The following is a 15,997-nucleotide window of genomic DNA, read 5'->3' as shown; positions in this document are numbered from 1 at the left end:
CTGTACGGTTAAGGGGAGGAGTTTGATGCACCGCTATTCTTTTCCACGGCTGAGGTTGATACTGGGGCCTGGAATATCCATGGGGATTCTCCCAATCTCCAGCTGGAACCTCGGGTGGATATCGGCCAAACCCCCAGAGGAACAGCCCCAACCCTCTGTTTTAAGCCATTTCTCTGGCGGTTCTTCCGGACTCGTGGCCAGAGAGTCCCGCCGAATTTCAGGGCCTGGCTGTTTATCCAGCATCCGTTTGAACTGTTTCTGTACAACACTTCCTGATTTGAATGCCTGTTTTATGGCAGAACTGTTTACATAGGCATCGGGACCAGTTCTGGTCAGGAGTGACCTGTTCAAGATGGACGGGTTGCACCTCAACAGAGCTGAGATCAATGTCCTTGCGGGAAGGTTAACTAATGCTGTGATGAGGGTTTAAACTAATTTGGCAGGGGGATGGGCACCAAGATGAAACATTAGAGAGGAGAAACAAGGTGCACAGAGGACTGAGAGAGACAAATAGTATCAGAGTAAAGAATAGTTCTGAAATAGGAGGGATGATACAGGGGGCAAATGTGAAGTAGTCTAAGATGAGTTTCGAGTACATGCACGGAGTGTGGTAGTTAAGGTTGGTGAGCTGCAGGCACAGGTCACCACATGGGACTATGATAGAGTGGCAATAACAGAGACCTGGCTCAAAGAAGGGGAGGATTGGGAACTTAATATTCCTGGTATTCAGGAAAGATCAGGAAGGGAAAAATGGAGAGAGTAGCAGTATTGAGTAAAGAAACTATTAAAGCAGTGGAGAGGGATGATGTAGTTGAGGGGTCAAAGACAGAGTCTATTTGGTTAGAATTATTAAGGAACAATAAAGGAGCTGTTATGCTACTGGATGTATACTATAGGCCACCAAATAGTGAGAAGGGGATATAGGAGCAAATTTGCAGGCAAATTACAGAAAGATGAAAGAATTACAGAGTAGTGATAATGGAGAACTTCAATTATCCTAATATAGACTTGGCTAGGAACAGTGTAAAGGGCAAAGAGGGGGAGGAATTCCTGAAATGTGCACAAGAGAACTTTCTTGATCAGTGTGTTGCCAGCCCAATGAGGGAAGCAGTGCTGGATCTAGTTCTGGGGAATTAAATGGGGCAAGTGGAGCATGTTTCAATGGGGGAGCATTTGGGGAACAGTGATCATAATATCACCAGGTTTAGAATAGTTATGGAAAAGGACAAGGAACAATCAACGTAAAAATACTTAACTGGAGGAGGGCTATCTTCAGTGAGTTGAAAAAGGATCTGCCCCAGATAGATTGGAATCAAAAATTGGTAGGTAAAACAGTAATTGAACAATGGGAGGCCTTCAAAGAGGAGATGGTTTGGGTACAGAGTAGACACATTCCCATGAGATGGAAAGGAAGGGCATCCAAACCTAGAGCTCCCTGGATGACTAAAGATATAGCGATTAAAATGAGACAGAAAATGGAGGCTTAATGACAATTGTAAGGTTCATAATACAGTAGCGAACCAAGCTGAATATAGAAAGTACAGAGGAGACCTAGAAAAGGGAATAAGAGGGGCAAGGAGAGAGAGTATCAGAATAGATTAGCGGCTAACATTAAAGGGAACCCAAAAGTCTTTTATAAACACATAAATAGTGTTAGAATATTTTAAAGTGGTTTAAATGGTCAAAGTATCCCAGCATGCTTTGCTCTAGAATTTTGGCTATGTGGAGAAAATGCTGAAGTTTCAAAACTATACCTAGATAAGGGACTGGTTACCAGGAGACCCACAACCTAACATGCAAGGCCATATCGTGGTCAGACAAAGGAAGGGTGGGACTGATTAGGGACCATAAAGGAGATCTTCTTGTGGAGGCAGGTTCAGGTATTAAATGAGTACTTTGAATCAGCCTTCACTAGAGAAGAGGATGCTGCCAATGTAGCAGTAAAGGAGGAGGCAGTAGCGATATTGGATAGGATAAAAATAGATAAAGAGGAGGTACTTAAAAGATTGGCAGTCTTCAAAGTAGAAAACTCACCTGGTCCGGATGGGATACATGCTAGGTTACTGAGGGAAGTAAGGTTGGAATATGTGGAGGCTCTGGCTACAATCTTTCAATCCTCCTTGGATATGGGGGTGGTGCCAGAGGACTGGAGGATTGCAAATGTTACAATCCTGTTTAAAAAGGGGAGAGGGATAAACCCGGCAACTACAGGCCAGTCAGCCTAATGTTAGTGGTGGGGAAACTTTTAGAGACAATAATCCGGCACAAAATTAATTGGCATTTGGAAAAGTCTGGGTTAATATATGAAAGCCAGCATGGATTTGTTAACGGCAAAGTGTTTTATTGGGGTTTTTTTTTATTCGTTCCTGGTATGTGGGTGTCGCTGGCAGGGCCAGCATTTATTACCCATCCCTAATTACCCTTGAGAAGGTGGTGGTGAGCCGCCTTCTTGAACCGCTGCCGTCCGTGTGGTGAAGGTACTCCCACAGTGCTGTTAGGGAGGGAGTTCCTGGATTTTGACCCAGCGACAATGAAGGAATGGCGATATACTTCCAAGTCAAGATGGTGTATAATTTGGAGGGGATCTTGGAGGTGGTGGTGTTCCCATGGGCCTGTTGCCCTTCTTCTAGCTGGAAGAGGTCGCGGGTTTGGGAGGTGCTGTCGAAGAAGCCTTGGCGAGTTGCTGCAGTGCATCTTGCAGATGGTACACACTGCAGCCATGGTGCGCCAGTGGTGGAGGGAGTGAATGTTTAAGGTGTTGGATGGGGTGCCAATCAAGCGGACTGCTTTGTCTTGGATGGTGTCGAGCTTCTTGAGTGTTGTTGGAGCTGCACCCATCCAGACAAGTGGAGAGTATTCCATCACACTCCTTACTTGTGCCTTGTAGATGGTAGAAAGGCTTTGGGGCGTCAGGAGATGAGACACGTACCACAGAATACCTAGCCTCTGACCTGCTGTTGTTGCCACAGTTTTTATGTGGCTGGTCCAGTTAAGTTTCTGGTCAATGGTGACCCCCAGGATGTTGATGGTGGCGGGTTTGGCGATGGTAATGCCGTTGAATGTTAAGGGGTGGTGGTTAGACTCTCTTGTTAGCAATAGTCATTGCCTGGCACTTGTGTGGTGCGAATGTCACTTGCCGCTTACCAGCCCAAGCTTGAATGTCGTCCAGGTCTTGCTGCATGCAGGCACGGACTGCTTCATTATCTGAGGAGTTGCGAATGGAACTGAACACTGTGCAATCATCAGCGAACATTCCCACTTCTGACCTTATGATGGAGGGAAGGTCATTGACGAAGCAGCTGAAGATGGTTGGGCCTAGGACACTGCCCTGAGGAACTTTATTGTATTCTTTGATTAAGTTAAGGGGAGGGTTGATGCAGTTGATGTTGTGTATATTGACTTTCAAAAGGCATTTGACAAAGTAGCAAAATTAAAGCCCATGGGATTAAAGGGACAGTGGCAGCATGGATACAAAATTGGCTAAGGGACAGGAAACAGAGAGTAATGGTGAACGGTTGTTTTTCAGACTGGAGGAAGGTATACAATTGTTTTCCCCAGGGGTTGGTATTAGGACCACTGCTCTTTTTGATATATATTAATGATCTGGACTTGGGTATCCAGGGCATAATTTCAAAGTTTGCAGATGATACGAAACTTGGAAATGTAGTAAACAATGAGGAGGATAGTAACAGACTTTAAGAGGACATAGACAGACTGGTGAAATGGGCAGACACATGGCAGATGAAATTTAACGCAGGGAAGTGTGAAGTGATACATTTTGGTGGGAAGAATGAAGAGAGGCAATATAAACCAAATGGTACAATTATAAAGGAGGTGCAGGAACAGAGACCTGGGGGTTTATGTACACAAATCTTTGACGGCGGCAGGAAAGTTAAGAAGGCTGTTAAAAAACGCATATGGGATCCTTGGTTTTATTAATAGAGGAATAGAGTACAAAAGCAAGGAGGTTATGCTAAACCTTTATAAAACACAGGTTAGGCCTCAGCTGGAGTAGTGTGTTCAATTCTGGGCACCACACTTGAGGAAGGATGTCCGTGTTTGAAGATGTCCATGCAGAAGAGATTTACTAGAAGGGTACCAGGGATGAGGGACTTCAGTTACCTTAGAATCATAGAAATTTACGGCACAGAAAGAGGCCATTTGGCTGATCGTGTCCGTGCCGGCCGTAAAAAGAGCTCTCCAGCCTAATCCCACTTTCCAGCTCTTGCTCCTTAGCCTTGTAGGTTACGGCACTTCAAGTGCATATCCAAGTACTTTAAATATGATGAGGGTTTCTGCCTCTACCACCCTTTCAGGCAGTGAGTTCCAGACCCCCACCACCCTCTGGGTGAAAAAAGTTCTCTTCAACTCCCCTCTAATCCTTCTAACAATTACTTTAAATCTATGCCCCCTGGTTATTGACCTCTCTGCGAAGGGAAATAGGTCCTTCCTATACAGTCTAGGCCCCGCATAATTTAATACACCTCAATCAAGTCTCCCCTCAGCCTCCTCTGTTCCAAAGAAAACAACCCCAACCTATCCAATCTTTCTTCATTGCTAAAATTCTCTAGTCCTGGCAACATCCTCGTAAATCTCCTCTGTACCCTCTCTAGTGCAATCACATCCCTCCTGACCAGAACTGTACGCAATACCATAGTTGTGGCCTAACTAGTGTTTTATACAGTTCAAGTATAACCTCCCTGCCCTTATATTCTATGCCTCGGCTAATAAAGGCAAGTATCCCGTATGCCTTCTTAACCACCTTATCTACCTGTCCTGCTACCTTCAGGGACCTGTAGACATGCACTCCCAAGGTCCCTCTGTTCCTCTACATTTCTCAGTAACCTACCATTTATTGTGTTTTCCCTTGCCTTGTTAGCCCTCCCAAAATACATTACTTCACACTTCTCTGGATTGAATTCGATTTGCCACTTTTCTGCCCACCTGACCAGTCCATTGATATCTTCCTGCAGTCTACAGCTTTCATCCTCATTATCAACCACGGCCAATTTTTGGTATCTGCAAACTTTTTAATTGAAGTCTAAATATATGCCACAAAAAGCAAGGGACCTAGTACTGAGCCCTGCGGAACCCCACTGGAAACAGCCTTCCAATCACAAAAACACCCTTCGCCCATTACCCTTTGCTTCCTGCCACTGAGCCAATTTTGGATCCAAGTTGCCATTTTCCCTTGGATCCCATGGGCTTTTACTTTTCTGGCCAGTCTGCTATGTGGGACCTTGTCAAAAGCCTTGCTAAAATCCATGTAGACTACATCAAGCGTGCTACTCTCATCAACCCTCCTTGTTACCTCCTCAATAAATTCAATCAAGTCCCTTAACAACAAATCCATGCTGACTTAAAATTCGATTGTGGGATGTGGGCGTCACTGGCAAGGCCAGCATTTATTGCCCATCCCTAATTGCCCTTGAGAAGGTGGTGGTGACAACTGAGTGGCTTGCTAGGCCATTTCAGAGGGCAGTTAAGAGTCAACCCCATTGCTGTGGGTCTGGAGTCATATGTAGGCCAGACCAGGTAAGGACGGCAGATTTCCTTTCCTAAAGAACATCAGTGAACCAGATGGGTTTTTATGATAGTTTCATGATTACCATTACTAATATGAGCTTTTTATTCCAGATTTATTTAATTAACTGGATTTAAATTCCCCAGCTGTTATCATGGGATTTGAACTCATGTCTACTGGATCATTAGTCCAGGCCTCTGGATTACTAGCCCAGTGACATTACCACTATACTACTGTCTTTGATTAATCTAAGCCTTTCAGTGACAGAGGGAGGTAAAGTGTGGGACTGTTGGTGAATGGGGAATTGGGGCTGCGTTTACTTGTATCGCACTTGGATGAGTTCTTCACGGACAGCCTGGCCAGAAAGGGGCTGTCTAGGTTGCCTCCTCCCTTCCTCTTTCTCCTCCTCCTCCTCCACCTCCTCTTCCTCCTCCTCCTCCTTCTCCTCAGTTGCTCGCCGTACAGCTGGTGGCAATAATGACGAGGTTGTGCAGCACACCACGAATCTTGAGACCCGCTCTGCCGAGTACTGCAGGGCTCCTCCAGAGCGGGCCAGGCAGCGGAAGCGTTGTTTCAGCACGGCAGTGGTCTACTCTATCACATTTTCTATGGCAGCATGGCTTTCACTGTATGCATGCTGCCCACGTGTGTGTGGGTTGTGCACCGGAGTCATAAGCCATGTCAGAGAGCCCTTGTCGCCCAGTAGCCACCCTTTGGTTTGCCGAGGTGGCTCAAATGCAGTTGGCGCAGTGGACTGCCACAGAATGAAGGCATCATGACTGCTGCCAGGATACCGGGCATTGACCTGCATGATTCGCTGCCTATGGTCGCACACGTTGAGGGAGCGGAATCCCTTTCGGTTCCGGTATAGGGCAGAGTTGACATGCGGTGCCCATAAAGCGATGTGCGTGCAGCCAATGGCGCCCTGCACCATGGGAAAGCCTGCAATCCTAGCGAAGCCACGTGCTCGCACCGCCTGCTGCTCCCTGGCAAGACAGAATGAACTGTAGTCAGCTCTCTTTGAATAGAGAGCCTCAGTGGATGGCACAGCTTGTCCTGCTCTGCATGGCCTCTGTTCATTCTCCAGGTCGTGCTGTAGTCCAAGGGGAATGCCTACTAGTGTACCCATGCGGTTTGTGCAGAGCCTTGAAGTCAGGAAAAGGTCTGTCAGCACCTGCCACACCACTCCCTGTAGACTTTAGCAACTCTAGAACGCACCAAACACTTGTAGAATCGTAGCAACAGCCAATAGAAATCAATCCGCAACTAGTTGATGATCCCTTTAAATAGCGCTGGTGGGAGGCAGGAAGGATGTTCCCGATGGCGGGGGAGTCCAGAACCAGGGGTCACAGTCTAAGGATAAGGGGTACGCCATTTAGGACTGAGATGAGGAGGAATTTCTTCACCCAGAGAGTGGTGAACCTGTGGAATTCTCTACCACAGAAGGCAGTTGAGGCCAATTCATTAAATATATTCAAGAAGGAGTTAGATATATTTCTTAAGGCTAAAGGGATATGGGGAGAAAGCAGGGACAGGGTACTGAATTTGGATGATCAGCCATGATCTCATTAAATGGCGGAACAGGCTCGAGGGGCCGAATGGCCTACTCCTGCTCCTATCTTCTATGTTTCCTGCTGATGAAGGCATGTTCAGCTGTGCGAGGTTAAGAGAGGACGATGGCTGGAGCATTGAGCACCAAAATGGCAGCGCTGGCATCAAATCCGCATTACACGTTGATTGAGGCCATGATCTGCCGACTCCGCGTACTTCTGCCAGATGCTCACTGCGCGCCCGCGAATGCTCTCACCAATATGGCATCTGCCACGATTTGCACATCAGACGCCATCTTGGCACCTGCAGCGGCCAAACAATGGGCTCTACCGATTCGAATTTTGCGCGTTTACAGTCTGTGCTCGCAAATAAAGAATAGTCATCGAGGGTGAGGTACTGGAGGGTTCCCAGTACCCAAGTAATGATATCTCAGCATGACTCAACACCTTAAGGGGAAAGGGAGTGAAAACTGAGGAAAAACACCATGTGAAGTCCAGGTTAAATATAAAAAAAATAAGATGCAGTAATTTCAAGGCAGTTATGTTGTCTGGTGATTCATGTGATGGTTACAAACTGCTCTGGCTTTGCTCGCCATGTTTATGAAGTCATCTTAACCCCTCTATGTGATTTATTCCCTTCTAATCTCTCCTGGATATCAGTTATAGTATTCTCTATTTATTATTGTCAGTCTGAGTAACCAATCCATCTAAACACAACATAACTGTCAGTCCTTGGCCAAAACAAACATGTAGGCGCAATGATATAGAGTGCACTTTGTGAAGGTTCCACTAAATTACAATCAGGCAGCAACATTATCTCGGTAATCTGTGACGCCAATGGTGGGGGTTATAAAGGCAGGAGGAAGGACTGTAGAATCCAGGGCTGCAATCTTTGTCATTCCCATCTATTGATTTGTTTGCAGTTATCACAATCTGCTTTCAGCATTCTGCACAGTGATTTTCAGAATGACAGAGAACCGTGCTGGGGACCGAAGTGTTTGTCCCTCATTGTCGCCGTTTAAGTTGTCAGCCTTGTTCTCAGTGGCAGCACCCTCGCCTCTGAATCAGAAGGTCGTGGGCTAAAGCTCCACGCCAGAGACCTGAGCCCATAAAGCTAGGCTGACACTACAGTGCAGTGCTGAGGGAGTGCTGCACTGTTGGAGGTGCCGCCTTTCGGATGAGACGTTAAACCGATGCCCCGTCTGCTCTCTCAGGTGGATGCAAAAGATCCAATGGCACTGTTTCAAAGACGAGCAATGCAGTTTTCCCTGGTGTCTTGGCTAATATTTATCCCTCAACCAACATTACTTCGACAGCACCTCCCAAACCCGCGACCTCTGCCACCTAGAAGGCAGCAGGCCCATGGGAACATCATCACCTCCAAGTTACCCTCCAAGTCGCACACCATCCTGACTTGGACATATATTGCCGTTCCTTCATCATCGCTGGGTCAAAATCTGGGAACACCCTAACAGCACTGTGGGAGTACCTTCACCACACGGACTGCAGCAGTTCAAGAAGGCGGCTCACCACGACCTTCTCGAGGGCAACTAGGGATGGGCAATAAATGCTAGCCTTGCCAGCGACACCCACATCCCATGAATGAATTTTAAAAATTCTAGAACAGATTATCTGGTCATTTTCTCATTGTTGTTTGTGAGAGCTTGCTGTGCGCAAATTGGCTGCCACGATTCCTACATTATAACAGTGACTACACTTCAAAAGTACTTCATTGGCTGCAAAGCACTTTGGGACATCCTGAGGTTGTGAAAGGCACTATATAAATGGAAGCCTTTCTTTATGTGAGCGTCACCATGCAAACATGGCTGTTCTGTATGTGGTTTCTAAGTTAGCAATGGCTGTCAGGGCACAAAACAAAAACAGACCACAGTAGAGACAAAGTACAAACTCTGCTCTGTCGAGCTGCTGTGCACTCAAACGTGCATCGCTCTCGCACTTTGTGTAGTAGAACTGCACTTTTATCACATTCCCTCACACCCACAGACATTGTTTGGATCCATGCACAGCTTTGGCCACCCTGACTTGCATAAGGTAACACTACGTAAACATCTGGTCAGCTCCCATTCACAAAAATCTCACGCATGGCCCGCTCACAAATACAAATATATCTTTTAAGATGTAAAGGCAAAATACTGCAGATGCTGAAAATCTGAAATTTAAACAGAAAATGCTGGAAATACTCAGCAGGTCAGGCAGCGTCTGTGGCGGGAGAAAAAGAGTTGGCCGAGCTGAAACGTGCCGAGTGTTTCCAGCATTTTCTGTTTCTATCTTTTAAGATGTACTCAGCTTAACTGTACTGTTAATTCTGCACCTATACTTCAGTTGGTATTTGGTAGATGAAAGTTTCACAGCCCCCTCCCCCCACCCCCGCTTGCCTGCCTTTCATTACTTCCTGTCCTTTGTGGTTGGGCATGGTGTGCTGTTTGTTTCGTTTACCGTGGATCCCACCATCCAGCGTTCCCGGGGAGCACTCGTAGGAAGCGCATCCCAGGAAACCACTGACTGCGCATGCAGAGTTTCCCAGGATGTGCAGCTTGCGGGTACTGCTCCCTGCTGGGAGTGTTGGATGGCGGTTTGACTCCCTTTGATTCTGTGCATGTTGTATGGAAGCACATTTCTTAATGTGAACCGATTCAACGAGGAGGCAATGTTAAGACTCTTCCGTGACCAGTGGGTCCCGCAGGGACTGGAGTGCATAGTGTCAATAATATTATTTCATTTGATAAGTTTCCTTTGTATTTTTAATCATTTGGGTTTCTATTATTTGTGCCCCTACATAAAGGAGGGCACTTCTGTTAGATTCTTTGATTTGATGATACTGGGGCAACCCAGTTCCTCCTTATCATTTTAATTAAAAGAGGCAACACCAACACTGGTACCAACAGGAATGAATCAGGGACACTATTGCTCTCCACGTTGAAGATAACTGAATGCTATTTGAAATTTGAAAAAAAAAGTAATAACATCCTCTTTGGCACAGTTGTATTTGAATTGTGAATGCTTAACATGAGCGCAAAATGCACAGTGAACGTCCTAATACCAAACTGTTTTGTCACTAGGACAGAGAACTGGGAGCAGAAGAAATTGAAGGTAAATAACTATCTCCATTTCCATTCCTTTGTGCCATGTGTAAGGACCCTTTACTAGGAGAGCCTGACTAAATATTTAGTTAAAAACCAAAAGCAATGAAATTGTTTGAAAAGTCCCACGGATTTATTTGGTGGACTCACTTTGCAGAGGTTTTTTTTTCCAAGTGTCATATCACACAGGATTTTTATATTTTTTGCCCAGATGCAATATTTACATTTTTTCCCCCCTAATCAACGTGTTTGGATACGACAAAATGGCGTGTAGAGGTTTTGAAACAGAAATTCGTTCAGCAGCCCGGTGCCCCAAGATGGCTGAGTCATTCCTAGCAACTCCAGCTCATCCTTCGATCAGCTGTCTCAATATGTCATTCTTGTTTTAAGAAGAAGCTTTTTATACACTAATCAATATCATAGAATCTTACAGCACAGGAGGAGGCCATTCAGCCCATTGTGCTTTGAAAGAGCAGCCCAATTAGTCCCATTCCTCTGCTCTTCCCCCAAAGTGTTTCTGTTCAAGTGTTTATCCAATTCCGTTTTGAAAGTTACGATTGAATCTGTTTCCACCACCTTCTGAGGCAGCACATTCCAGATCATTATAACTCGCTGCGTAAAAAACATTCTCCTCATTTCCCCTATTGTTCTTTTGCTAATTACCTTAAATTTGTATCCTTTGTTATTGACCCACCCGCCTGTGGAAACAGTGTCTCCCTCTTTACTCTATCAAAATTTTACACACCTCTATTAAATCTCCCCTTGACCTTTTCGGCTCTTAAGAAGGACAATCTCGGCTTCTCTAGTCTCTTTTATATTTAAATTTATTTTAAGAAGCTAAAGATATTTGTTTTTTTCCCCAAAGACACTGAATCATGCTAGCGCACAGCTCCACTGTCACTGATTGGTCAAGTGGCACAAATTCATGTGTGAACACGCACAGTGAAAGAGGCAGGCTTTTCGACTGCGGGTAGCATCACAGCCCAACCAGATCCAACCCACACAGGCACCCCAGCATGGCAATCAGGAGCAGGGGCCCTGGGTTATTTCCTTTCCCTCGCCCTGGGGCACTGAGGATGATTGTAGCATCCCAATTGCTGGCCTAAGTTGAGACCAGCTAACTCAACACAGACCAGCTAACAAAACTGGGACTTTGATGGCTCAGAATCACCCCCGAGCCGGGGGGGTGAGGGGCGCGGGGGTTAAGTACTGATTGAACTATGGGGGTGGGTGACAAAACATAAGTGATTCTTACTAGCAGAATTCTGCAAAAATGTCAACAATGTGGCTAATTTCTTAAAAAGACGTAAATAATATTTTTTTTCCTTTTAATGATGCTGTTCTGTTCACGTGAATGATTCAATCTGAAAGTTTTATTGCATTCTATATATGTGTGTATGTTTATCATTAATGCATTGTTAAAGGGTATCTAGGAATGTTACAACAAGGCCTGCTGTGTTTTCTAAGAGTTGAAACGGTGTGACCTTCACAGAGGAAATGAAATCCGACGATTGCATTCCTTAAGCGCTACAGAAATCATGTTTTTTTTAGAACAACTTACTGTTGGGGGAATTGGTTGGTGCAGTGGTTCATAACACTGCCCATTCTCCTCCAGAGCCTGGGTTCGAAACCACCACAAACTAACGGGATGCAGATCCTTGCAGTCTGCCAGCTGATAGGTCCTCCATGAAAGGGGTTTGGGCAATCTCTTTAATGGCCATAGTCTACCTACAAATTGGCACTAAATCAGTAGCTTTAATCATGGATGCTTCAAGTGTGGGAAACTAAGGGAAAAGTTCACACTGGTGCAGGAAGGCTGGGGTTAAGGTTGAGATACATTGCCAGGAGAAGAGCATTGGAGCTTTACTCCACCTTAAGTTGTGCTGTCAATGACCAGGCAATGCATGATGTTAGAAATAAATAAGTGGGCTAAGTGTTCCATCCCTAGCACCTGAACTTGATCCCCCAACAAAAATCAACAAAAGTTTGCGGTCTGTGTTCTGGAGGGTGCAGTCAGTATATATCCGCAACCCCCCACCACCTCCCCCCCACCCCCACCCTCAGGCTTTGTACCCTTCCGCCATTTTCCACATCACTTCCTCATCAAGGAGACAATATTGGCATTAAACAGCTGGGATCATCATCTCCCGGGATCCTCAAGGTACCAAAGATCATCTTCCGATTAGGCACTTTGCAGCCTTCCGGACTCAATATCGAGTTCAACAATTTCAGATCATAACCTCGGCCCCTATTACTTTTTTACTTATAATTTTTTCCCATCCCTTTGTTTTGGGTCCTCCTTTCCCCCCTCCCCCCCTCCTTTCCTTTTGTTTCTCTCTCTCACCTGGCAGCTGTCTCTTACCTGCCAGTACACTTCACACCTAATCTCAGCTGCCTTTTGTCTCCACGGGCCTATTACCATCTCGTCTGGCTTCAAATACCTTTTATTGTCTCTTTTCTTCTTTTGTTCGATCACAGTCTTGCCTTCGATCTATTTTATTTTCTTTCCAGTTTTGAAGAAGGGTTTCGACCCGAAACGTCAACTCAAATTTCTCTCCACGATGTTGCCTGACCTGCTGAGTTTTTCCAGCATTTTCTGTTGTTATTACCAAAGATCAAGTGTTCCCTCATGATCCCTCTACGGTTTCCACAATCGGTTTGTTTTTGTAGGACATTGTTGATCCTGGTTTCTGGGGCAGGGGGAGTCTGTGGAATTCCCAGCTGAATCCACGAGCTCACTCCGATTGCATTCTCCTGTTTAAAACAAACAAAATGGCAGTAAATCCTCCGAACTCCCCCTGCCCCCTGCTCATTACTGTGCAGTTCAATTGGGAAAAAAATTAATGTTAATTAATATTATTCAATTCAGCTAATATTTTATTATCCAATATTGAGAATTAATTTCACCCAACATTACTTTCCAGAAGTATTTCTTTTAAGCTTCCAGTTTCCTAATTTCAGCGCAGTTGAAGAAAGTAGCAGAGTGGCTGTGAATCCAATGCCTTCGTTTGTTGCTTTTGCTTTTTTAAATTTAGCAAGAAATATGAATATTTTGTAGATTGATCCACATTGGGTACTGGGTGTCCAATTGGGTTATACGGCTTACTTCACCTCTGGGACCTGGGTCCCATTAGGGTCCTGTGTGAAATGGTTTCGGGGCAGTCTCTGGCAGAGCATCACTGAGCACAGGCCCACGTATGCAAACACCCCCCCCCCCACCCCGCGCCCCCCAGTTCGGCACCGGGTTTGGCAAGCTCATTGAAAGAGACCAGAAAGATGGCAGGTGCGGAGTATGAAGACGGGAAGAAAATAGGGGTTCTACTGTACTCCTCTCTGTGCTAAAACTGACCTGGGAGTGCTCGGCACTGGTGACGGGTATGGGAGTAGAGCAAGGGAAATGGGACAGGGCTTGGAGTGGGATTGTAGCCAATGATGTGGCACATAGCCAGCTCTATGGTACCCTGGTATTTTAGAAATGAACTTGGTCCATCTGGAGATTGGTATATTGGAACCGCCTGTCGTCGAACGCGCTATCTTTCTGATTCTAAGCTCTTTCAACCTCTCATTCTAAGTCCCGTGGAAGAAACTTTTAATCCACTGGCAAATTGACTTGGTACAAACTTAATGCAAAATACCAACAAAGAGCCTGAAATAAAGTAGTGAATAAACAACACAGAAAACACTATTTGAAGAAATAGCTGTCAAATATATTCTGCAGGCTGTTTGTTCATTATGCTTCCCTCCTCAGTCATGTGCTCCAAGCTCACACATCTTGTTCTGCACTTTCTGTCTCTGTCATCTGACTGAATGCATCTGTTACAAAACATGCACAGGATGTACTAAAACAATTGGAGTGTATCTGTGAGTCACAAAGCACGGAGTGGATTGAGTCTAATTGCACTACAAACCCCATCTTCAGAAGTTTTACCATCACCTGCTGCATAGCCAGAATAGTTTGCTGAATAGTTCTATGACTCTAAGAACTGAAGTACCAAAATCAGGCACCAAACAATGGCCAACCTAAGCTAGGAATGAGCGAGCAGTATCATAAACTATGGGCGCCTGTATAGTTTGAAACTCCAATTTTTATTGGGATGCAGTAGACCTCAATAAAGCTGGGCAGAGCCAGATCAGTCCAGTGTAACATCAGAATATGGACGGCGCATGTCAGGAAGCTGGAAGATTCTTGTGCAACCCCCACTCCTTTCGCCCACCACTGGGACCGTGCCTTCAGCCATCTAGGCCCTAAGCTCTGGAATTCCCTCCCTAAAGCTCTCTGTCTCTCCACCACCCTCTCCTCCTTAAAACCCACCTCTTTGACCAAGCTTTTAGTCACCTTTCCTAACAGCTCCTCCTTTGGCTTGTGGTAGATTTTTGTCTGATTAACCAGCTATGAAGTGCCTTGGAACGTTCTTCTCCGTTAAAGGTGCTATATAAATGCCAGGTGTTGTCGGCCTCATTACTGTAGTACGCATGGCACACTCTTATGTATTTTGACTTTTTTTGTACATTACATTTGTTTTTGTCAAATTACTCTTGTTGGCAGAGCTAAGAGACGCATTCAAAGAATTTGATAAGGACAAGGATGGTTTCATTGGCTGTAAAGACCTGGGAAACTGCATGCGGACTATGGGCTACATGCCAACGGAGATGGAGCTGATTGAACTCTCCCAGCAGATCAACATGAACTGTAAGTTGAGACACAATGGCGACCTAACAAGACATGTTGCACAATCACGCTGTCTTTGGAATATTGAAATCTGAAGCACCACAGGTTTCCAACTTGAGACAAGCTCATCTCGGTTTAAGGCCAGACAGATATAATGGAGACGAACCCTCGGCTCTGTGTGTGCCACCGCGCCCGCTCGGAACAGGTACAAAGCGGAGCAAAGCGCTAATGGCATTTCCCGTGTGGCGTGCAGGCAATGGAGCAGCACAGAGCGCTGCTACTCCAACATACTGGGCCACCCAACAGGAGGACAGGTTCATGCCGCAGGATGAGTGCCCAGTGACTGCGGTGCCATCACTGCCATGGGGAGGTGCTACTGAACAGAAGCCAGCAGCATTTTCTCCCCCAATTTTCATCCTTCTGTTCATGAAGGTGCTGACACGTGCTGACGCCGGGCAAGTCTAAGGTACCTTCCCCATTCTTAATGTGTGAGCCTGGACATCAAGTATTAGTGGAGTATCACAGCCAAGTCAAATCCTGTCCTTGCCCAACCTACAAATGAGCATACCAGCAGGGTTTGATTCCCGCTTAACACTCAGTACAAATATACGAATTAGGAGCAGGAGTAGGCCACTTGGCCCCTCGAGCCTGCTCCGCCATTCAATAAGATCATGGCTGATCTGATTACTCCACATTCCCGCCTACCCCCGATAACCTTTCACCCCCCCTTGCTTATCAAGAATCTATCTACCTCTGCCTTAAAAATATTCAAAGACTCTGCTTCCACCGCCCTCTGAGGAAGAGAGTTCCAAAGACTCATGACCCTCTGTGAGAAAAAGTTTCTCCTCATCTCTGTCTTAAATGGGCGACCCCTCAAAGGCAGTAGGGGGTTCCCTTGCACCACGAATCAGCTACTTGTGCCCTTCTAAACTCCAGCGGATACAAGCCTAGCCTGTCCAACCTTTCCTTATAAGACAACCTGCCCATTCCAGGTATTAGTCTAGTAAACCTTCTCTGAATTGCTTCCAACGCATTTACATCCTTCCTTAAATAAGGAGACCAATACTGTACACAGTACTCCAGAGGGGGTCTCACCAATGCCCTGGATAACTGAAGCATAACCTCCCTACTTTTGTATTCAATTCCCCTCGCA

General features: G+C 45.7%; 1 protein-coding gene across 3 annotated transcripts in view; it reads left to right on the top strand.

The window, feature by feature from the left end:
• The window catches only part of cabp1a (calcium binding protein 1a), a 143,841-nt gene that overhangs the window by 106,237 nt on the left and 21,607 nt on the right, over positions 1–15,997 (top strand). For all 3 annotated transcript variants that reach the window (XM_085961841.1, XM_085961844.1, XM_085961843.1), the window contains exons 2-3: positions 10,155–10,185; positions 14,722–14,865. In XM_085961841.1, coding sequence (XP_085817967.1) covers positions 10,155–10,185; positions 14,722–14,865 — 175 coding nt within the window. The remainder of the gene's footprint in view (positions 1–10,154; positions 10,186–14,721; positions 14,866–15,997) is intronic.

The sequence above is a fragment of the Somniosus microcephalus genome, chromosome 19 (genome assembly GCF_052327205.1).
Source record: "Somniosus microcephalus isolate GS21.2 chromosome 19, FLI_Smic_1.0, whole genome shotgun sequence".
Taxonomy (NCBI): Eukaryota; Metazoa; Chordata; class Chondrichthyes; order Squaliformes; family Somniosidae; genus Somniosus; species Somniosus microcephalus.
The sequence above is the reverse complement of the archived record's forward strand: the minus strand, read 5'-3'. Positions and strand labels throughout refer to the sequence as shown.